This window comes from Cololabis saira, chromosome 7 (genome assembly GCF_033807715.1).
Source record: "Cololabis saira isolate AMF1-May2022 chromosome 7, fColSai1.1, whole genome shotgun sequence".
NCBI lineage: Eukaryota > Metazoa > Chordata > Actinopteri > Beloniformes > Belonidae > Cololabis > Cololabis saira.
The window spans coordinates 42221394-42245757 of NC_084593.1; the positions used below are offsets into that span (position 1 = coordinate 42221394).

The window sequence follows — 24364 nt, forward strand, 5'->3', positions numbered from 1 at the left end:
ATAAATACCGTATTTTCGCGACCATACGGGCGCCGTGTGGAAAGGCGCACCCTCAGTTTTGTGTCATTTCTGTATTTAAAAAACACACGGCGCACCGACCGCAAAGGAGCCGTCTACACACACGCGCGCCGCAGAACACACACACAAGCACACAAGTGTGCGTATTTAAAAATAGAGGGAGAGCAAAACTTTGTTTGATTGTAGGCTACTTTATTTCAGTTTTTACATTAATCAAACTCATCGAAGTCCTCATCCTCTGTGTCTGCATTAAAGAGCTCCGCTAAATCAGCTGTGCCAGTCCGAATTTCATCGCTGTCAGAGTCACTTTCCGTGCCGTGCGGCGCCTCGGACTTGCCGGCTTTTGCGAAAGCTCGCAAAATAGTCCCAGCGGACACGTAGCCCACTCAACCATCCATCTGCAAACTGTGGCATAACTTGCCCCGGCGCTGCTTTCCACTCTTGGTGAAACTGTGTTCTCCCTCAGTCATCCATCGCTTCCACGCCGCTCGCAGCCTTAAGGCTAATTTATGGTTCCGCGTTACACCAACGCAGAGTCTACGCCGTAGGGTATGCGGGGACGCGCACGCACAGTGCGCTTCGCCGCGTACCCTACGGTGTAATCTGCGTCGATTTAACGCGGAACCATAAATCAGGCTTCACTTTGAACGGCCGGTGTTCTGCCAATTTCTGCTACCTGCCGAGAAATGCTACTTTTTGGTTCTGCGCATGCGGACAGACGATTTTCAAAGTTTGCATCATTTCTTGCACTATGTAAAATGGATAATATGGGATGTTGAGTATTTGATCCTTCAAAATACACTTACCCATGACATGAATGCATTACACTTTGTGAATGTAAAATACTGTGAAATGTGTTATGTGGTTGGTTGTTGTATTATTGTTGTATTGGTTATATTATTGTGCTATTGTATTTTTTAACTGAACACTGTATTGCTCTTAACTTGCCTGTTTTTATATCCTAGCCGGGGGGGACTGCCAATGGGAATTAGCCAATAGGCTACATTTGGGTGCATCTGCCTTTATTTTTAAAACGCATAATGATGTGCACTGTCCCTCATCAAATAAATAAATAAATTGAATTGAAATTGAACATTATACGATAAAGAGAAAAAAAACAACAATTCTATGGCTTTATTTGATATTAATTTAGTCATTCGCCTTTATTTAACCAGGCAGGTCATTAAGAACATTCTTATTTACAATGACGGCTTGGCAAGCGACAAGGACCACTTGGGGGTGAAAGGAAGTGGGTTAGGGAGTAAATCACAGTAAAATTGTAGCTCTACAAAAGGTAGAAAACCTTTAGGTAGCATTTTTTGGCAAAGCAGCAGAAATTGGCAGAACACCGGTTCACACCAGCGTCCAGCGGCTGGAATTCCTTCGTCAGACCTCCCGGAATTACAGCTAGCACCGTGTTCATATTTTTCACTTCTTTTTTTACATTGTCTGTGAGATGGGCGCGCATAAAGTCACAGATCAGCAGCGATGGTGATGTGTGGAAAAAACCACCAGGTCACCTTACATAGACCTGGCTCAGCCACTCTATTATCATCATCCCTTCATCCATCCAGCCCTTTTCATCCTCTGCCCAATGCGAGAGAGGTTTCTCCGTTCAGAACAGAATTAAAAATTCTGTCCGGAGCAGCGTTCATGTCTCCACCACAGAGGATCTCATGCGGATCAGCACTGAGTGATGTCCATTAGAAACATTCGACCCAACAAATTCTGCAGTCCATTGGCTTTCCTCATCTAAACGTGCCAGGCGACCAAATTATAAAAGGAGTGGCCGCAGTTTGCGTCTCAAGTTTAAGAACAAGATCTCATTAAGATCAGCATGGACTGAACCGGTTTATTTGCTGTTCAACATGTAAATGAAGTTCTGATGAATATAACATGGATTTCACAATAAACAGGTTAACTAACTGTCCATCCGGGTGTGCTAGTAAATTTTTATTTGTGCTACTAAAATTTTTAACTTGCTAGCACCAGTGCTACCATTCAAAAAAGTAAACGTACAGCCCTGAGTATGATTTTAAACTCTATCCTTTGACTCACTGGAAGCCAGTGTAGCGATTTCATGACCAGTGTAATATGGTCCAGTTTCCTGGTAACTAAATTAACTAAACTGGTGCATTTTAACTGAACTTTAAAAATAAATGATATCAGTACTGATCAGCGATGTACACTTTTTATCCAGTGTGAATACTTTGATGTCGCCTTAGAAGACTTGATGTGGCAAAAGCTGCTCCACACTGCTCACATCTGTGAGGCTTGAATCCAGAGTGAATAAGCCGGTGTTGCTTTAAGTTACTTTGTTGGGCAAAAGCCGCTCCACACTGCTCACATCTGTAAGGCTTTTCTCCAGTGTGAATACGTTGGTGACTCGTTAGAGAACTTTGTTGGGCAAAAGCCGCTCCACACTGCTCACAGCTGTAAGGCTTTTCTCCAGTATGAATACGTAGGTGCTTCGTTAGAGAACTTTGGTGGGCAAAAGCCGCTCCACACTGATCACAGCTGTAAGGCTTGTCTCCAGAGTGAATAAGCTGGTGTTGCTTTAGGTGACTTTTTTGGGCAAAAGCCGCTCCACATTGATCACAGCTGTAAGGCTTGTCTCCAGAGTGAATAAGCTGGTGTTGCTTTAGGTGACTTTTTTGGGCAAAAGCCGCTCCACACTGCTCACAGCTGTAAGGCTTGTCTCCAGTGTGAATACGTTGGTGACTCGTTAGAGAACTTTGGTGGGCAAAAGCCGCTCCACACTGATCACATCTGTAAGGCTTGAATCCAGAGTGAATACGCTGGTGTTGCTTTAGAGGACCTTGTTGGGTAAAAGCCGTTCCACACTGCTCACATCTGTAAGGCTTTTCTCCAGTGTGAATACGTTGGTGACTCGTTAGAGAACTTTGTCGAGTGAAAGCCGCTCCACACTGATCACATCTGTAAGGCTTGAATCCAGAGTGAATAAGCTGGTGACTCTTTAGAGAACTTTGTCGAGCAAAAGCCACTCCACACTGATCACAGCTGTAAGGCTTTTCTCCAGAGTGAATAAGCTGGTGTTGCTTTAGGGCACTTTTCCAGGCAAAAGCCGCTCCACACTGATCACAGCTGTAAGGCTCGTCTCCAGTGTGAATACGTTGGTGACTCTTTAGGTGACTTTTTTGGGCAAAAGCCGCTCCACACTGATCACAGCTGTAAGGCTTTTCTCCAGAGTGAATAAGTTGGTGTTGCTTCAGGTGACTTTTCCGGGCAAAAGCCGCTCCACACTGATCACATCTATAAGGCTTTTCTCCAGTGTGAATACGTTGGTGACTCATTAGAGAACTTTGCTGCGCAAAACGTACTCCACACTGCTCACATCTGTAAGGCTTTTCTCCAGTGTGAATACGTTGGTGACTCATTAGAGAACTTTGCTGCGCAAAACGTACTACGCACTGCTCACATCTGTAAGGCTTTTCTCCAGAGTGAATAAGCTGGTGTCGCTTTAGGTGACTTTTTTGGGCAAAAGCTGCTCCACACTGCTCACATCTGTACGGTTTATCACCAGTGTGAGTTCTCTTATGGATCTTCAGGTTTGCTGAAGTGGTGAAGACTTGCTTGCAATCATCACAGCAGTGTCTTTTGGGTCTTCCTTTATGATTCTGTAACAGAGAAGATTACTTACATTATCTTGGATGCATTATCAAAAGCCTTTTCAGTTTTCAATTCAATTTTCAATTTTATTTATATAGCGTCTAATACAACAGAGTTGTCTCTAGACGCTTTCCAGAGACCCATACCCAGAACATGACCCCCGAGCAGTTATTACATAAACAATGGCAGGTAAAAACTCCCCTAGAGGGAGAAAAACCTTAAGCCAAACAGTGGCAAGGAAAAACTCCCCTTTAGGAGGGAAGAAACCTTGAGCAGGACCAGGCTCGTAAGAGGGGACCCTCCTGCCGAGGGCCAGACTGGTGGGTCAGGGACGGCAACAGCACAGCAGGCAGGTGGAAGCAGCAACGGGATGACCAGGGGTGGGGACCGCAGGCCAGCACGCAGCTCCCGAAGCTCCGGCCCAATCATCAAGTCCCAGGTTGGGGTGCAGGGTCGGGGAAGGGTTGAAAAGGGGCAGGGCCAAGGAGAGGAGTCTTGACGGACAAACCTTCTCCCCCGCCTGCCCGGGCTGTTACCCTGCCCCCCTCACTCCCACGCTGCAGGTTCCGGTGTCCGGCAAAGGATGCTGCAACATGGACAAAAGAGAGAAAAGGGAGGAGAAGGGGGGGCCAGCACAAGAAACTACAGGAGCGACTGACACACTAAAGTTTACACTACCTAGAGATTTACCAACACCAGCTAGAGGTTTACTAAACATTTACTATAGGCTTTACAAAACAGAAAGGTTTTAAGTTTAGTTTTAAAGGTGGAGGTGGTGTCAGCCCCCTTAACCCAGATTGGAAGTTGGTTCCATAGTAGTGGTGCCTGATAGCAGAACGCCCGCCCTCCAAATCTACATTTGGATACTCTAGGAACTACAAGTAAACCTGCACTCTGAGAACGGAGAGCTCTGACAGGAACATAAGGCACTATCAGGTCTTGCAAATAATGCGGAGCTAAGCCGTTTTGGGCTTTATACGCAAGTAATAAAATTTTAAATTGGATTCTGAATTTTACGGGTAACCAATGGAGCGACGCTAACACTGGAGTGACGTGGTCTCTCCTGCTGATTCCTGTCAGCACTCGTGCTGCTGCATTCTGAATCAGCTGGAGCCTATTCAGCAAATTACTTGGACATCCTGCTAACAACACATTACAGTAATCTAGTCTAGAAGATACAAACGCATGAACTAGTTTTTCTGCATCACTCTGCGAGAGGATTTTCCTAATCTTTGCAATATTACGGAGATGGAAAAAGGCTATTTTACAGGAAAAAGGCTATTTTACAGTTTCAATCAAGTGCTGCCGCTCAGGTTCTTTCCTGTGAGCAAGGGACAAGTCCCCCCCACTTTTCAAGATCATGTTTTTGTCCCCCCCACTCTTTACAGTTTCAAAACTAACGGTAGGCTCAGCCTGTAATTGCAAATCATCAAGATACCCTGTGCAAAGGCGATGCGAAAATGGCACGGCAGCCCCGCTCCCCCTCCTCCCCGCTGCTCAAGGCTGATTTATGGTTCCGCGTTAAATCGACGCAGAGCATACGGCGTAGGGTACGCGGCAACACACAATGTACGGTACGCCGTAACCCTACGGCGTAGATTCTGCGTCAATTTAACGTAGAACCATAAATCCGCCTTCACAGAGACAGCCAAGACGCGGCGCAGCAGAAATGAAGAGGAGACGGCAGCTCAGTTTAAAATCCATTTTTGCGGCGGGACAAAAAAGCATCAGCACTGCTGTATTGCAGGTAGGCTGTGCGGAGATGAGTAGCCAAATATTACTCAACGTTACTTTATACGCTATTGTCGCTAGCTAGCTAAAATGTTAAATATAAAAATAGTGAGAGAGAGAGAGAGATGGAGAGAACCAACACTATAATACCCCCCCCCCACACACACACACACACACACACACACACACACACACGACTGCCAGGAAAAGGCTTTTAGTATTGTTACTTTAGAACAATCACTCCAGTAAAAGTAAAAAGAACTTTGCATTGAAACTACTCTTAAAAGCACAATTTATCCAAAACCTTACTCAAGCAAATGTAACTGAGTACTACCCACCTCTGGTTATGTGTGTTGTATAGAGTATGGAAAGCACATTTTCCCTCTGCTGTTAATTCACTATCTGTAATGGTGGACTTACACCGCAGGCTCAAACTCAGAGAGAGGCAGGGGAAAGCACTGTAGTGCAGGTAGGTTAATATGTTGTAAATGGTTAGGTGATTTTGGTTTGTTTATAAGGAAAGGAAGGAATGAACAATCTATTTTCATATTTCATAGGAGAAATATGTGGAGACAGACACAAGTGAAGAAGTGCAGGCAGGCAGACAGGCAGGAACCCAACCATGTTAGCCCAAAAGTGATTGTAGAACAGCATCTCAGCAACAAAACCTTAAGATCAAGAGAAGTGGTGCTGTGAATTTCCTTGGCTCCATTATAAACAAGGAGTCAATGGAATCCTATGTTTTTTCTGTGCCCTGTTTCTCCAGAGGCCTGTAAGTAAGCCTGTAAAGCTTGTATACTGTCTTAAAAGGTACAGTCCGTGATGTTGGAGAGCTAGCAAGATTTGAAAGTCCGTCCAAAGCCATGCCCTCACAAACTTTGGGGAACGCGCATTTGCAGGAGTCGAGTTTCCCAGGACATTTTGGACAGCGCATTTTCAACAAAACTACCCCATGTCTCATTCACCTGTAAGCGAGGCCAGTTTTAGGGGGAGGCAGGGGTGGGCTGTGCCCACCCAAACGTGCGCCCTGCCCACCAAATCAAAGTTATGGGGATCCTTTGTTTTTTTATAATTTTATTTTTTTATAAATATAAAAAAAATATCACAGAATATCTGTACGGTTTCTGATTGGGTGGGCACTGCGCATCATTTTTAGTAGTGTCCGACCGATCAGCCTTTTTTTCGATTATTTCGATCACCGATTAGGGGGAAATCAAAAAGACCGATAGCCGATATCAGCCGATACGATTATTACCCTTTTTTACCTTTTTGGGAGAAAACAAATTTCAATACAAGAATTCATTTAAATGAATGGTGAGCAATTTATTGCTTTAACTAGAACATTCTTAATACCAAAAGAAAATGCAGTATTTCAGTAAATGATCACATTAGATGCAATCCCCCCCCCCCCCCATCCCTCTTCTTTACACCAGCATTCCTCAATAATGATAAATAAAAACAAAGCTGCATGGGAGAACTTAAATAAGAGGAATCTTCATACTGTAACTCAAACTGTGTAAAGTGTAAACAATAAGTCAAAGAACACCACAAGTCAAACCCTCAGGTTCATAATATTATTGTTTATTTATTTATTGTGGAGTAAATGTCCAAAAATGCATGTTCTGGTCCTGGTTTTACCAGGTTTTACCAGGATGAGCTGCTCTGAGCAGGAGAGGCCCCTTGGAGCACCTTTATATTAAATTGTAGGTGCAGGGACTGCAATGTTTCATCCTCTCCTCCTTTACTTTGCATCACTTTCATTTATTGTTATAAATATGACGCCGTGTCGTCTTGTTTGACTTTGTTTTGATGATAGTGAATGATTTCATGTGGCCACATTTAAGCAACACTAGGTGACGTTTCTCAGCTCTGGAAAAAAAAAAAGCCTGAATTATGGTTCCTCGTTAAATCTACGCAGAACCTACGCCGTACCATACGGCGTAGCCTACGGCGTAGGGTAGGCGGCGACGCGCGCTTACGCCGTAGCTCTGCGTTGGTGTAACGCAGAACCATAAATCAGCCTAAATGCTGGGCTGCGCGTGTCGCGGTGAGCGGCTCCTCCGCTCTCCGGAGCCGTGCGAGGAGAAAACATCCCCTCCTGTCTTTACTAAACCGGTTTGCTTTGAAAAGAGTCGCGTAACAACCGCGCGGATGAGCTCATGGCGCAAACAGGCCGAGTTTGGGAAAGTTAAAGCGAGCGGCGGTCCCGGACAGCAGCGCTGACACCTGCAGCTGGTCGGGGCCAATGATAATGCAGACACGACAGCACGTGACTGACGTGTGTAACAGGGTGCGCTTGTTTTATGTCTCAGAGAAGGAGAGACGAGAGAGCGAGAAAAGCCTGTAATTTAATGGAAAAAAATGTATAATAAAAATTTAAATTTTTCCGATTTTTTTTGGGGGGGGCCGATATCGATTATTAATAAAATTATGAATATCGAATTCGATAATCGGCCACGGCCGATTATCGGTCGCCCACTAATTTTTAGACACAACAATGAACGCATACCGCAAAAGTTGTGTCTCGGCGGAGGGACCCGACGTCCCAGCAAAATGAGCACAACAGAGAAGAGTCCAGAACAGCACACAGAGCACACACTGAAGGCTGATTTATGGTTCCGCGTTACACCAACACAGAATGGTGCGCGTCGCCGCGTAACCTACGCCGTACCCTACGGACCATTTCACCCAGTATAACAAATGTTTTTGAATACGATTACAGACTATACCTTTAAATGTATCAGGTTCTCAAACAAATTTAAATATTAGACAAAGATAACACTAGTAAACACAAAATGCAGTTTTTAAATGGAGGTTTTTATTATTAAGGGGAAAAAAAATCCAAACCTACATAGCCCTGTGTGAAAAAGTGATTGCCCTCCCCTTTTAAAACATAAATTAACTGTGGTTTATCACATCTTTGGAAAGCTGATTTCAATTTCTCTAGCCACACCCAGGCCTGATTACTGCCACACATGTTCTCAATCAAGAAACCACTTAAATAGGACCTGCCTGACAAAGGGAAGTAGACCAAAAATCCTCAAGAGCTAGACATCATGCTGCGATCCAAAGACATTCAGGAACAAATGAGAAACAAAGTAATTGAGATCTATCAGTCTGGAAAAGGTTACAAAGCCATTTCTAAAGCTTTGGGACTCCAGCGAACCACAGTGAGAGCCTTTATCCACAAATGGAGAAAACATGGAAGATTGGTGAACCTTCCCAGGAGGCCGGCCGACCAAAATTACCCCAAGATCAGCGACGACTCATCCAAGAGTCACAAAAGACCCAGAACAACATCCAAAGACCTGCAGGCCTCACTTGCCTAAATTAAGGTGATTGTTCATGACTCCACAATAAGAAAGAGACGGGGCAAAAATGGGTGCATGGCAGAGTTCCAAGACCAAAACAACTGCTGAGCAAAAAGAACATAAAGGCTCGTTTCAGTTTCGCCATAAAACATCTTGATGATCGCCAAAACTTTTGGGAAAATACTTTGTGAACTGAAAAAACAAAAGTTGAACTTTTTGGAAGGTGCATGTCCCATTACATCTGGCGTAAAAGTAACACGGCATTTCAGAAAAGGAACATCATAGCAACAGTAAAACATGGTGGTGGTGGTGGTGGTGTGATGGTCTGGGGCTGTTCTGTTGCTTCAGGACCTGGAAGACTTGCTGTGGTAAATGGAACTATGAATTCTGCTGTCTACCAAAACATCCTGAAGGAGAATGTCCGGCCATCTGTTGGTGACCTCAAGCAGAAGCGCACTTGGGTTCTGCAGCAGGACAATGATCCAAATCACACCAGCAAGTCCACCTCTGAATGGCTTCAGAAAACTAAATGAAGACTTTGGAGTGGCCTAGTCAAAGTCCCGACCTGAATCCCATTGAGATGCTGTGGCATGATCTTAAAAAGGAGGTTCATGCTCAAAAACCCTCCAAAGTGGCTGAATTACAGCAATTCTGCAAAGATGAGTGGGCCAAAATTCCTCCACAGCTGGAAATGACTCATTGCCAGTTATCGCTAACGCTTGATTGCAGTTGTTGCTGCTAAGGGCCCAACCAGTTATTAGGGTTAGGGGGCAATCACTTTTTCACACACGGCCATGTAGGTTTGGATTTTCATTTCCCCTTAACAATAAAAAGCTTAATTTTATGTTTATTTGTGTTATCTTTGTCTAATATCTAAATTTTCTTGATGATCTGAAACATTTAAGCACGACAAACATGCAAAAAAATTGTACATACAAATGTTTGCAAATAAAGAACTTGAACGTGAACTTGTTCATTCTGCAGATCACTAACTGGAATTTGAACTGTTCACATTATGTGAGTTTCAGCTTCACTGTGTAGGTCCAATTATTACGGAATAATCCTTCTCATTTCATCAGCGAGCGGCGCGCATTTAAAATAATCCACGAGACGACGACTTCACACTACATTACCCACAATGCAGTGCACACACTAGCATAGCAACGGGCACCATCTCCATGGCAACGGCGGCCCGAGCCCGGGGCAGTCTTTACATGACCAGTGAAGAGAGAGACGATGCAGACGCAGCGTCAGCGAGCCGTCAGATGATGATCCGCTTATCATTATCTGCAGGAATTTTACACACCGTCTCCCAAAAGAGTCAGACGGTAAAAATCTAACCTTTCTGTACAAATTATGTCCACCTGCGCTGAGAAAACAAGTCTGAGCATCTGCTTCGTCAACTTCACATTTGAAACGTCATGTGGAGTTAAAGCATCCGTGTGAGAAAATATCTGCGAGTCCTTGACAATCAAACAAAGTCATCAGGAAAGAGCAAGAAGACCCAACAGCCCCAAACTTTCACCTTCAGGGGGTTGATTTCCCAGTAACAGGTAGACACACTGATAATGGACCACATTGGAGATTTACAGCCTCTGAGTAAAGCTGAAAAGCCACTAGGACAATACATGATAGTTTACAGTAGGGTCGCTAACCCTGGTCCTCGGGAAAACCTGTCCTGCATGTTTTAGATGTTTCCTTGCATCATCACACCTGATTCATAAACAACAATTCCTACGGATACAATAGGACCTTCACTGTCAGTGCTCGAGCCCTAATAATAATCCAAAATGACGTGTTCATAGAACATTCTCTGAAAGTAGCCCACAGATCTGGAAATAAACTGCTAAACTAAGTTATAGTACCACAAAAACTAGTGGAAACTGAGTTTTATTTTAGATTGAATAAAACGTTAAATGCTGTTATTAAAATGAATGTAAAATATACTTGAGAATTACATTATGATGCTGAACAACTTAACAAGCTTTTTCTTATGTGATTAAAGAAATTATCTGACAAAAACTGAAATAAATATAATCAGATGCAAAGACAGCTTAAAGTGAGCCTCATTGTGATGTCAAAGAAGTGAGATAGGAAACAGGCCGTAATGTGCTTCTCAGGAGAAAAAAATAAAAGATTTTTGCTCCTGAGAAGAAGCCTAGATAATTACGAGGGCAATCTGTCATGTGGAGGTGGTTCTTTATGGGACAATGTCCCAAACGTGAGTCACCAGCAGCTGGGCCCGTTATTTTCATTAGGCATCCTGGTTCCACAACCAGCAGAATACTTTGTATGACATCGTTGAAGCTGTCCTATTACTACAATCTTTCACAGTAAAATTAAAAAAGAAAGAACAAAATTCCAGTCACAGAAAAACAGCCAAACAAGCATGATAATTACCCGTCTTGGGTTGTCCTCCTTAGCAAGAACCTGCTGTGAGGCCTTGCTTGGTGAATGAACTCCCTTCATTGTGGGTGTAATCTTTGGAAAACTACCTGCAATAAAGAAAAGCATCCATTCAAGACAAAGCGTAAACACACGGCCATGGGACTTCAAAATAAAATAGGACGTGAATACAAAAACCATGACAAAACCCGTAGACATGGATGGGACATGGACGTCAACAGGTTTAAAAACATTCAACGTAAGAGTTAAGGGGAGATTTTAGTTAAGGATCTGCGCTGTCATTGTTATAGTCATTTAAAACGGCAAAATCAAGACGTTATTTCAACCATTTTAATGCTAAACTTTATACTAAGCAATATTTTCAATGACTGATGTGTATACATGTACATATTATTGATAGGACTAACGTGGAACCGGCTCATCCCTCAGTAGTTTGTGTCCAGTTTGTTGGGGACTCCCCTACTGGATGGCTGGTTGCCTTAAATGGGCTGAACAATGAACAAAGGTGATAGTTACTGCAAACATTAAAACGTCGAGTCTCAAATACCACTAGCAGCCAAACACACGACCGATGCGCAGCCGCCCCCCCGTGAAAAGCAGACACCGCTGGATAGATGTGAGGGAAGGAGGTTCCTCACCTGGATACATTAGATGAGCAAAGAGAGATCTGTTCCAAAGAATCTGAAGTATTAGCTTATTATAGCCTAACTGCACTTTATAGGTTGAGTTACACTCGCTGCTGTTACATGTGCATTTTATTTTTTTTATCCCCCTGTTTTGATCCCACTGAGGAGAAGGGGATATTTTTTTAGCCTTTTATTTTCCTCCATATGAGGTTAGACATAATTACATGGAAAATGTAACTGACCAATGCACTTCTTGTACAATGTTTATGATGCATATGGTTCATTGTTTTACATTGAGCTGCTTAAAAAAAACAAGGGCTCGGTTTCACAGACAAGGCTTATATCAAGCCAGGAGTAGGCCTAAGTCAGACTAGTAAAGCTAGGTCATTTAAGTGGCTTGCATGAGCGTGGCTTACATTTGTCTTAGTTAGTCCCAGACTGTGAAGTCCTGGAGTAAGCTTAAATGAGAACACCTCATTAGCTTAAGTGGGAGCACAGTCTGTTAGCCTAATGGTGCTCATAAAAACCTGGAATGGAATTGAGGACAGTTTTGCTGGATGGAATTTTGACACCAAACATGGCTGAAGCTAAAAGAACACGCTCAAAAAACTATACTGAGTATGAAAAAACTACTTAAACAAATTGTGGGAAATCATGCTGTTATTGAAAGTAAAGGTCATAGTGCTGCTATTGAACAAGAAGAGGAGTGCTTGGGCTGCCATTTGCAGTGAATTCAATTCAAATGAAAATGTAACCACAAGAGCAGTACAGCAACTGCAAGTGAGACATGTCTATTATGATCTGTATATCACAGATGTGATATAGTTTTGGGACATTGTTTATATTGAATGGTATCTGCCTTCATAGACTCTGTGGAAGAACATCAAATTAGATTTGAAAAAAAGGAATGCAGAGGCCAGAAGAGACAGATTTACTACTGGTGGTGGACCCCCACCAAGTAAAGACAAGACCGAGGAATTGGCTGATTTGTTGACTGGAATAATAGAGGACCAGCAACCTCTGGATGGTATACCAGATGATGACCATTTGGACAGTGGACATGAAGAACTGAGCACAAATGGTAAATATACCATAGAAAGTAAATTGGTTACCTCCTTCTGTACATGATTATTCCCCTGTCTGTGTTTATCTTTATTTCATTCCAAGGACCATGTGAATTTTTGTATCTAACAGTGTTCTTTTCCCAGAGGAAATTATTCTATACATTCCATGGTTAAATTTATCTTTTTTCTAACTGAAGTGCTGCAATGTGAAAGCAGCTCTGAGTGCAAGTCCTCGTTGGTTATTTTCCACCACCGGCATGGGCACATCTGGATCATTATGGTCTTCCATTGGAGGGTCAGGACAATTATGCTGCTTCAGGTAGTTGTGCAACACAGCTGTAGCAATGATCACCTTGCAGCATCTTCTTGGCTCAAATCGAAGTGTATTGCGTAAACACTGGAATCGATTTTTCCACACTCCAAACATACGCTCAACCATCCCTTTAAGCCGCGTTTATACTTGCAGTTCAGAACGCGTACGCGAGACGCAGGATACGCGTGACGTCACGTCTCGCGTATCCTGCGTATCCTGCGTACATTTGACGCGTCGACGTGCACGTTCTCAAAAAGACACTGAACGCGTACGCGACCTGCAGTTCTCGCTCTGGCCGCTAGTATCGCTGTTCCCGGTCTGATCCCAGCTGGCACGACTATGCTGCTCTCCCCTGGAGAAAGTTCCCCGTGCATATATTTATGCAATATTTAACTTCCCCCCAGGGTTTCCGTTGTCCGGTAAAATATGCCGAAGTCCGGTATTTTATAATCTCTCCGGTCAAAATACTCACTGGTGCTGCGGGACTAGAGTCCCCGGGAGTACCGCGGATGGCGAGCCCCGGCCGCCGAGCCCCGGCCGCCGAGCCCCGGACAACCCCCGGCGGCCGAGCCCCGGTGGCCGAGCCCCGGCCGCCGAGCCCCGGTGGCCGAGCCCCGGTGGCCGAGCCCCGGCCGCCTAGCCCCGGCCGCGGAGCCCCGGCGGCCGAGCCCCGGCGGAGGTACGCGCCGAGCCTCGGTGCCTCCCGGAGCCGGGAGGAAGCGGAGCCGGGAGCCGGGAGTCAATTGACGGGACTTATTTTATTTTAAATACTCTGTTTTTCAATAAAAATACTATTGAATGACTTGCAAATGAATGACTTGGAATCATATTAGGAACAATACATTTTTTTACCATGTTAATCTTTCTTATATTGACATCTACTTCTCCATATGAACCTAAAATTAACTGGATTTATTGTTTCGTCATTCTTGTTGAGATGGGTAAGGAGAATGCTGGATAAATTAGTCTGGAAAGACTATCCATTTTTAATAATAAGCAATAATAAGATAAGATAAAATAGTCCTTTATTACTCCCTCAACGGGGAAACTCACGTAGCAGAAGTACACACACATACAGGGAAGGGGGTAAAACAGTAATATAAATAAGTAATACACATTAAAAAAAGAGTAATAATAATAATAATAATAATGTTGTGGTTTTCTTTAGCTTCTTTCTAGGCACCCAGAGCTTTACAGAGATCATTATTCATTCACACACATCCTCCCCGGTGGTGGCTCCGTTTGTAGCCGCAGCTGCCCTGCAGACTGACGGGAGCGTGGATGCCATATCGCGCCAAACGGCCCCTCCGACCACCACCAACATTCATACACATTCAAACACATTCACACGATGTTATAATCTCCTACATCATCCAATATTGTCCTGTAAAAGTGTTCGTTTTTCTAATCTGCTACCGCTGCTGCTGCTACTACTTCTGCTACTTAATATAAGTAGCTTTTCCAACTGTTGCTCTGCTTACTGCCCCCTATCGGTCACCATCGGTATGACAGGCTCTACTCGGGTGGTACGCGACGTACGCAGTGGAGCATGAACAGACACGTTCGCAGGGTACGCAGGATACGCAGCCACCTGCGTAGAGTATATTCCCGCCTTTAGTGTGAATATGAGCTCTGTTGTATCTTTGCTGCTCAGTTGTTGTGGGATGTGGCCAAGGCGTGAATAAATAGGAACTCTGAGCATATCCACTGTCACCAAGTAGTATTCCACTATGTTGCCCTCTCTCAAACTGAGCACACAATGAAGAGTTGTGAAAAATCCTTGAATCATGTGTTGCTCCTTTCCAACGGGCAACAATGTTTGAAAACTCTAAATTTGGACTGCATACAGCCTGAACATTGGTGGAAACCCAGTTCTTACGGTTCCTTTACTCCTCAGCATCAGGAGTTGATGGACACTTGATTTCAACATGACATCCATCTATACAGCCAATCACTCCGGGGAAGTTCCCATATTCGTAGAATCGCACTTTATAGTTGGCTTGCTCAGCAGCATCAGGGAACTTAATGTACAGATTTCTCAGTTCACAAATGGCACTGCAGACATTGTGAACTATTCTACACACTGTTGCTTCACTGACACCACACAAATCACCAGTTTCACGATGAAAGGTTCCAGATGCCAAGAATCTCAAAGTGATCAGAACTTGGAGAGAACTGGGTACAGGCCTTCCTCTTTGAGACATGGAGGAAAGTCTAGGCTCAAGCAAAGTAATTATCTCCAGTACATCTTCTTTGTACCTACGAAAGCGGTCTCGGAAAGTTATTTCATTAAAATGATTCAATGGATTACTCCAATCCACAAGTATTTGTCTGGCTGGCCTCTGTAGCGAATATTGGTCTTCATTTAGATATTCCAAATACTCCATGCTCCCAAACCATCTGTGCTCCCTTTCACAAACAGTACTAAACCGAAGTTAAACCTGCCTCTTTGCAGGATTAATATAAACTTCAATTTAGTCCTAGAGTAGCTCTAATCCACCCTCTTGCAATTGGCTTTGTTTAATCCAGAACAGACTAAATTTATGACTATTTTAAGATATGTCTGTGCAAGTGACTTACAGTTAGGCCAGCTCAAACAGCATTTTAGTCCGAGACTAGGCTTAAGCCTCGTCTGTGAAACCGGGCCAAGGAATCTTTTTTTTTTTTTTTTAACTTTGTTTTTTATTGATTTTTCACATTTTGCACAATACAAAAACAAAAAACAAACAGCCACACAAGAAAACAAAAAAAAACAAAAAACAAATTAAAGTCCTGTTGGGAGTAGCATTCCTACATGGTCATCTGTTGGTTCCCTGTTTCGTCCTCTGTATCTGGTGATCCTTCAACAGTCTTTGTCGCTGTACCAGGTCTTGAAAGATGTCCACTTCAGCCATTTGTCCTCCAGCTGCATTTCTTGCAGTCTTAAACGATGTGTCAGTTTTTCCATTACATAGATTTCCTCTATTATCTCCATCCATTGTTCCTGATTCGGAGAGTCCACTCTACCCCATTTCCTTGTGATAGCTTTTTACCCGCTATTAACAATATTTTTACTAGGTACCTATCCCCTGCATGCACACTTTCGTCTGTAAAATTACACAAATAGAGTACCTTACTGCACATAGGGATCTCATACCTTAACACCTCTTGCAGAGTTTTATGTACCATCTTCCAAAACAGTTGTACCTTATCACATTTCCAAAATACATGAGCATGATCTAGGCTTACTGCTCCACATTCTCTCCAGCAGGGAAGGTTCACATTCAAATATTTACCCTTGACCTTGGGTGTTATGACGTATCTGATCAAGTTTTTCCAAGAAAACTCCCTCCATATCCGCGAATTGGTGGATGTTTGATGTATTTTCCACATATTTAGCCAATCTTGGTCGGAAATGTTTATATTAAGGTCTGACTCCCACTTTTCTCTTACATAGTCAGTCGTATTCTTGTTCATTGTCAGTTTTTGGTACATTGTTGATATTATTTTACATTTGGTGTCCTTGTAAATATTAATCACTGCTTGTATCACACCATTCACTTCCATAGAGGGATCCATCTTGATTTCCTTCCTGTAATAATCTCTTAGCTGTAAGTATCTGTAGAATTCGTGTACCTCTAGATCATATTTGATTCTCATGTTCTGAAAACTGTCCAGCTCCCCATCTTTCTCTAGAGTGCACCAAGCTGTAATTCCCTTAATTTCCCACTGTTTGAATCCCCTGTCATACATGGCAGGCTTGAAATTACTGTCAGATGCAACCCACTTTAACAGATGAATATCCTTGTCTATGCCATACCGTTTAATTATTCTGTACCATAATTCCAGAGTGAAAAGTGTAATTGAGTCAATTTTATTTTTTATTTTATGATACGTTTCCTTATCTCCTATCACATTCTGAATTGGGTATCCTCCGAATTCTTTTTCCATTTCTTCCACTTTGCTGTGTATTCTGGTTTACACCAACATAATAGATATCTCAGCTGGGCTGCAAAGTAGTATTCCTTCAGCCTTGGTAGACCCATTCCCCCTCTTTCTTTTGGCAGCTGGAGTTTCAAATCTAATTCTAGGTTTTTTACCTACCCAAATAAACCTTGATATTGTTCTGTTCCAGGTCACAAACTGGGTTTGAGGGACCTCTATAGGTAGAGAATGGAATAAATAGAGGAGTCTATGCAGCACGTTCATTTTGATTATTTCAATCCTCGAGTTAAAATCCAGTGGTAAAGTGGCCCATCTTCCAATATCTTTTTGTATCTCCTGGCTTATTTTGTCATAATTTTCCTCATATAATTTTGACAATCCTTTGGGGATGCTGACCCCCAGATATTTTATTTTCTTTAGGTCCCAATTAAGTTGATATGTATCCCGGATTTCTTTTGATGGAGTGTAATTAAGTGACAATATCTGAGTTTTAGAAATATTGATTTTATATCCTGAGAGGTGCCTATAAGTTTCCAAAAGTGTCATCAATACTGGGAGTGATCTATCCGGCTGCCCTAAGAAGGCTATGACATCATCAGCAAAAAGTCCTATTTTATGTTCTGTTCCGTTCACCATGACACCCTCCAGTTCTTCGTTCTGACGAACTGCTTGTGCCAACGGTTCCACAAAAAGCGCGAACAGAGTGGGTGACAGGCAACAACCTTGTCTAGTAGATCTCTGCAACTTAATTTTATCAGTCAGACTTCCATTTATTTTAATTCTGGCATTGGGTTGTTGATATAGAGTCTTTATGCATTGTACTGATGCACTGTTAAATCCAAATCGTTCTAGAACTTGATATAAAAATCTCCAAATTACGCAATCAAACGCTTTCTCCGCATCAATACTTACTAAGATAGTGCTTTGTTTTTTCTGTTGTGCTTCGTCTACTATATGGAAAGTTCTTCTGATATTATCCTGCGTTTGCCGCCCACTTATAAATCCAGTCTGATCTTCTTCTATGATTTCTGTTATAAAAGTATTCAATCGTTTTGAAATAATTGTTGTGTATATTTTATAATCCACATTTAGTAATGAGATTGGTCGGTAATTCGTACAGAGCTCTTTATCTCTCCCTTGTTTGTGGATGACTGTAATAATTGCTTCAGCCCAGGATGGTGGTATTTTGTTATTTTTAAGTGTCCAATTAAAAGAAGCCAGGAGCAGTGGTGTGAGCTCATCCTTAAACATTTTGTACCACTCTGCAGGGTAACCATCACTGCGCGGTGATTTATTGTTTTTTAACTCTCGTATTGCATCAATTACTTCTTCCTTGGTGATATCTGCCGTTAGTCTATCGTTTTGAGTCTTACCGATCGATGGCATATCCAATGACTCTAGAAACACTCATTTCCTCTTCATCCGCAGAGTCGGGCTGTATATATAGTTCTTCATAATATCTGTGAAAGATCTTCTCTATCTCCTCTGGGTTGTGGGTTAACTCATTTGTATACGGATCTCTAATTTTACATATGTTGCTCAGCGCTTGTTGTTTTCGTATTCGTTTGGCTAATAATTTAGTGGCCTTCGAGCCTGCTTCATAATACTTCTGCTTCAGAAACTTATTATTTTTTTCAACTTCCTCCAATAGCAAGTCATTTATCTTTGTTTTCAGTGTCTTGATCTGTTGATACGTCTTCACATCATTTGTATTCTGGTATTCCTGTTCCAATTCCCTCAGACTATCTGTATATTTCTTGTATGCCTCTAATTTAACCCTTTTTACGTGTGCTGTTTCAGCTATAAGTTGCCCCCTAATGACAGCCTTCATGGCATCCCACAATATCGTCGGATCCACCTCTCCATTGTTATTTTCCTCAATGTATCTTTTCAATTCTATTTTTACTTTCTCTTTTCTTTGTTCATTATTCAATATTCCTACATTGAGTCTCCACACTGTGTCTTTTCCTGTTGTTTATGTTGATTTTCAAGTAGAGAGGGTTATGGTCTGATACATCTGCCCCCCCGATCTCACATTCTTTCACTCTGTATTGGTCACTCTGATTCACCAGGAAGTAATCTATCCGTGAGTGAACTTTATGTGCAGCTGAATAATGTGTAAAATCATTATCCAGAGGATGGAGACTTCTCCATACATTTACCATCCCCATCTCTTCCATTGATATGTTTATAAATCTTGTTAACTGCCCTTTATTCCTTTTTAGACTTGTCGTGTCCATATTATGATCCATTACAACATTCAAATCTCCTCCACATATTAAGATTCCCTCTGCTTCAACAGCTATGACATCAAACAAGGATTTGAAGAATTTTTTATCGCTCTCTGGAGGTGCATATATATTTATCAGTGTTATTGGTATGTTTTCTACTCTACCCTTTACTATAATATACCCTCCGGTCCCGGCCGGTCGGAACCGGTCAAGTTCCCCGGTTAAAGCCGCGGTGATGCGCGCTGCTGCAGCCCGACTTCCTGGTTCCCCAAGCGGGGTCCGATCGACCTGGTTCCCGGCCGCTTTGGGAGAAGGGATTTCTGGGGTACGTCTCAGGTCAGATCAGCTTCACCCTCCGAAATTTGCAGCCAAATCTGTCGGTTACAAACCCGGTACCGGATCCCGACATGCGCGTGTGTGTATTTCGCGGCGCGACACACACACACATTCTCGTTTATGTGGTGCTTGACTGCCACGCTGATGGACAGAAACTGTATGGTGATTTTTAAAAGAAAAACTTTGCATAAGACGTTTCCAGCCGGAGTCATTATAAGGACGAACGAAAAGGGGTGGCTGGATGAAGGGATGATGATCAAGAAGCTGAGACAGGTCTGGAAATTCGGACTGGCGCAGCTGAATTAGCGGAGCGGAGCGCCTGTCGGATACAACCAGGTACCGGCTCCCCGACAGCGCGCGTGTGTGTGAGCGGGACAAGCGCGGGGGGGCAGACGGGGAGCAGACCCGGTCCAGCGCGGGGGGGAGCGGAGCGGGTCCCGGGTCCCGGGACCCGGGACCGCCGCGGTCGGGATCCGCAGCACAACGGGGTATGAAAAGTTTATTTACTCTTGTGCTTGCCTGCCACGCTGATGGACAGAAACTGCCGCCGATGGTGATTTTTAAAAGAAAAGCGTTGCCTAAACAGACTTTTCCAGCCAGAGTGAAATGAAAAGGGCTGGTGGCTGAGACAGGTTTATGTGCAGCGCCCCGGTGTTTTTTTTTAATTCTTTAATGCAGAAACAGAATATGAACCTTTGAAGGGTTTGATTGATGTGAAAAGTAAAATAAAATATCAAACTAAGTTTTGCTTCTGCTCTATTTTTAGCGCGTGTGTGTTTTGCAACGCGTGTGTGCAGCTCCGTCTCTGTAGACGGCGCCTTTTGGGTCGGTGCGCCGTATGTGTGTTTTAAAACCAAAAATGACACACAAAACTGAGGGTGCGCCTTTCCACACAGTGCGCCATATGGTCGTGAAAATACGGTAAATAAATACATACAATTTTACATCATAAAAGAGATTGATTCATGCTCACCTTATAAGTGTAACAGGAGATTTATTTTTGTTAAGGTTATTTTGGTAATTCAGGGTTCATTATTTTATAAATACATTCTTTATATTCTGATGTAAATCAGGGACTATAATGACACTAGTCAGTTTATCTGTAGTGATTAGTCTGTTTTAGATTGGGCGGAGTGATACGCCACAGTACGGCACTAGGTGCTGTGTTGATGTTCTAAAAATCCTACACTGTTGAGGCACATTAAAGTACACTGGAACTCAGCAGAAGTTGTCCCCGTGTTTATCCTACTCACGACCCCAAAAAGGTTTAATTTCATAAGGTAAGGCTTAACTCTACACCAGCCTTACATAAGTAAAAGTTCAGAGCTCAAAATGGGACCGCAAAACGGTACTAGTTTCTTCTGAGCGGAGGAAGATTTTGGTCCGCAGGTCGATGCGCGGTCGGATGTGCGTTACTAGTCAACACAATAGATTAATATTAATAACCCAAGACATTTCGTGGCACGATATATTGTTACACCCCTAATTTTATATATATATATATATATATATATATATATATATATATATATATATATATATATATATATATATATAGGGGGAGCACTTAAAGCTATAGAGGATGGGTAAGGGTCTGTCATATAATAACTGTAGTGTCACTAACCTGATTTCTTCAATCAGTGATGATGTAGGGAGTGACAGAGGGGTGGAAGCCTCAAAACAAGCTGAATCTTGGATCGTATCTTCTGCTTGTTTTTTAGTGCTGGAGGTAGAAACAGAGGATGGTGAGACTCCAGCAAAGACACGGGCTCTAAGGTCAAACACCAGGGACTTCTGCACATCCAAGCCAGCACCACACCTGCTTCCAATACAATCCCTCATTTCAAACAGGAGAAATACAAATATGAGACATTGATCCGCAGAAGAATAAAAGAGTAAGTGAGTGAGTGAGAAACAGCCACTGCAGGGAAGTTGCTTGTTGCAGCTCAGGACAGTCCCTGTCTCATGTCCGAGACAGGGACTTAGTGATACCACTTCAGCTGCTGCAGAGACTACACCCGCTACCTGGACACAAACTACACTCACAAAACACAAAGAAACTTCCATGAAAATGGAGACCAGTATTAGTGTGAAGCTGATTGAAGAGAAGCTGTTAGAAAAACGAGAGGCAACACCAGACTCATGCAGCTCCTGCAGCCAAATACAGCAGGATTCACCCATTTACGGTGTTTACACCCTATGTAGGTGAATAACGGTATACTATATCATTCAAGACAACTATCTAATGAGAAAGACCGTTAGATACAGGCGAACCTGGACTTCCCTTCCCCCGCATGAATAAGAGATAACTCCATCTTTACACCAACTAAACGTCGTCATACGTTAGAACAAAATGTACCAAAAACAAGTTGCAGAACTATTATTTTCCAATAACATTAATACTTACCCTCAAACGTCGAGCGGTGCTGCCGATGGGGTCGAGAAACGAGCTCAGTCGTTTCATCAGCTGGTCCTGGAGATGGAGCTCAGAGAGCTGCACGGCGCATGCGCACCTAGTGGCTGCTGCACGGCGCATGCGCACCTAGTGGCTGCTGCACGGCGCATGCGCACCTAGTGGCTGCTGCACGGCGCATGCGCACCAGGCCCCCAGTCTCGCGCTCAGCAGGCACGCCGATTTTTTCCAGTGGCCAGCCGCGGTACTGCAACAAAAAATCCCATGGGGCCCAGAAAGCTTTTTTCCCATAGACCGCAATAGTAAAAGAGAAGCCTCTAAAACTGTTCACAGGACACCTCCAGCTGTAATCACCGGCAATTACTAATCTTTGTATTCTATATTTTTAAGTCATGGACTTTATATCCGTCAAAAATGTTTTATAACGGCCAGAAAAGTCAAAGAAAAGTCTCTTTCTGGGCGTGACGTCACGGCTTTGTCCGTGCACTCGCAAAGCGCGGTCGTGTGTGTCTCGGGAACGAGCATGGCTGAATCTAAGCCGTTCGGTGGAATAATCACTCAGAAAAGTGGAAAACACGGCTCAAAGGTGTGTTTTTGTGGTCTCTTAATTTTCTTTTCCATGACAAAAGACATTGGGTTTATAATAAAACCTCAGTAAACGAGGGGGAGCTGCTCTGATCAGTGTTGAGCAGCAGCTGAGCAGGAGACCCTCTGTCATTCATTGAGCTGGAGCTGCGCGCTATGGCACAGAGCTCAGGTGGGACGCTCAGGTCACACTCGGTCTAAACGCCCTGACCAGGGGGATCACAGACGGAAATGTTTAATAGCAAGAATAATAATGGTTTGTCATTCTTGTACTTAAACATTTCCGTTGTAGCCAACGGTGTATGGTTTGTGAAAATAAGATATCAGGCAGGAATAACACTTAATGTGAGCCCAGAAGCTGTAAAAGAATCAGAGAAAATGCAAAGTTAATTACGCCTAACATTCGGACTGCACGATCATTAATAGACAAAAAGATTTACCCAAAGGTATATAGATAAATAGCATATGACAGCTTGTGTTATTGTGGGGAATCCCATGTGTTTTTTTGTTTGTTTGTTTTTATAAAGATGACTCGTTTTATCCTTACTCAAAAAAATAAAACTCCACAAATTAACCACATTTAAACATAATATTTGACATATTTAAACATAATACTTGACAAAACTTGTAATACAAAAAATATTTGTCTTAATGTAAGTAATAAACTTGGGAAGTTTCATGGTGATACCTGCTATTTACATTTTTACCCTATTTTAGCCTATTAATCTGGGGTGTATCATCTTAAATAAAAATGACTCGTTTTATCTTTAATTAAAAAAAACACACAAATGAACCATGTATAGTCTATAACCATGACTTTGAGAACAGCATCGGTTGATTTGCCCTATAAATCCCCTAATTTCATTGTGTACATCTATCATTACCGGTCTGGGACTCATGAGCGCGCAGCGCTTGTCCAGAGCGCGCAGCGCTCGTTCACATTGCCCCGGGGCATGATGGGAGGCCCCAGAGCATCATGGGAGGTGACTCAACTGCGCATGCTCTATGGGCCCGTGTACCAGGAAGTAAACCAGGAAGTCAGAAATTTTTTCGGCGGATGCGCTGGGTGAGCAAACTCCATTGAAATGAATGGGCGGCCATTTTCGATACTTTATCCAGTTATATAATACATCCATGATGCGCACCTAGTGGCTGCTGCACGGCGCATGCGCACCTAGTGGCTGCTGCACGGCGCATGCGCACCTAGTGGCTGCTGCCGTAAAGAGTTGTTGTTTTCCAAACTTTATTTGACAAGGGTTTACAATAAAAGACAAATCAATCAATTAGGGAGAACCGGGAGTTCAGGCTACACAGTGTAAATATGTAGCCTATAAGCCCTGGCCTTGAAATTAAAATAAGGATTGGCATTTTAAAATTACTGATTTACAAGATATAATTATAATTACGGTATAATTATTATTTACTGATTTTGAAATTATTTATTTGTGCAACAAATGGGATATAATAATTCCATTATATACATGAATACAAGGCCAAATCAAGTGAGACATAGGCTACACTATCTTCCTGTAAGAACTATATAGTTAGAGAAATAACAGACAGAAAACAGGTGAATCGTTCAGTTGCGGCTACAAGCACCAAAATTGGCACACATACTCCTTAGGGGTTGCTCTTTTGATAAAACCATTGTGCCAAAAAAAAAAAAAGAAGATGGCAGCCTTTTTTCAAGATGGCCGCCATCGAATATACAGTAATATTGCATTTCGGAACAAAATTGCTTAGACATTTCCTATTTGAATGATCTTGGTGTCAAAT

At 42.9% G+C, this 24364-nt stretch overlaps 1 protein-coding gene across 1 annotated transcript; it reads right to left on the minus strand.

Moving 5' to 3' along the window:
• Window positions 1-619: 619 nt before the first annotated feature.
• LOC133447290 (zinc finger protein 420-like) lies at window positions 620-22085 on the minus strand. Its single transcript, XM_061725925.1, has 4 exons — window positions 21998-22085; window positions 21215-21313; window positions 11091-11185; window positions 620-3656 (listed from the first exon to the last, which is right to left on the minus strand). Exons 3-4 carry the CDS (start codon window positions 11157-11159, stop codon window positions 2211-2213), a joined length of 1515 nt encoding a protein of 504 aa, XP_061581909.1. The 5' UTR covers window positions 11160-11185; window positions 21215-21313; window positions 21998-22085; the 3' UTR covers window positions 620-2210.
• Window positions 22086-24364: the final 2279 nt, after the last annotated feature.

Coding starts and splice junctions, on each gene's coding strand:
- LOC133447290 (XM_061725925.1), bottom strand. CDS start 11,159: ATGAAGGGAGTTCATTCACCAAGCAAGGCCTCACAGCAGGTTCTTGCT. Junction 3,657..11,090: donor AGGAGGACAACCCAAGACGG/GTAATTATCATG, acceptor TCTCTGTTACAG/AATCATAAAGGAAGACCCAA.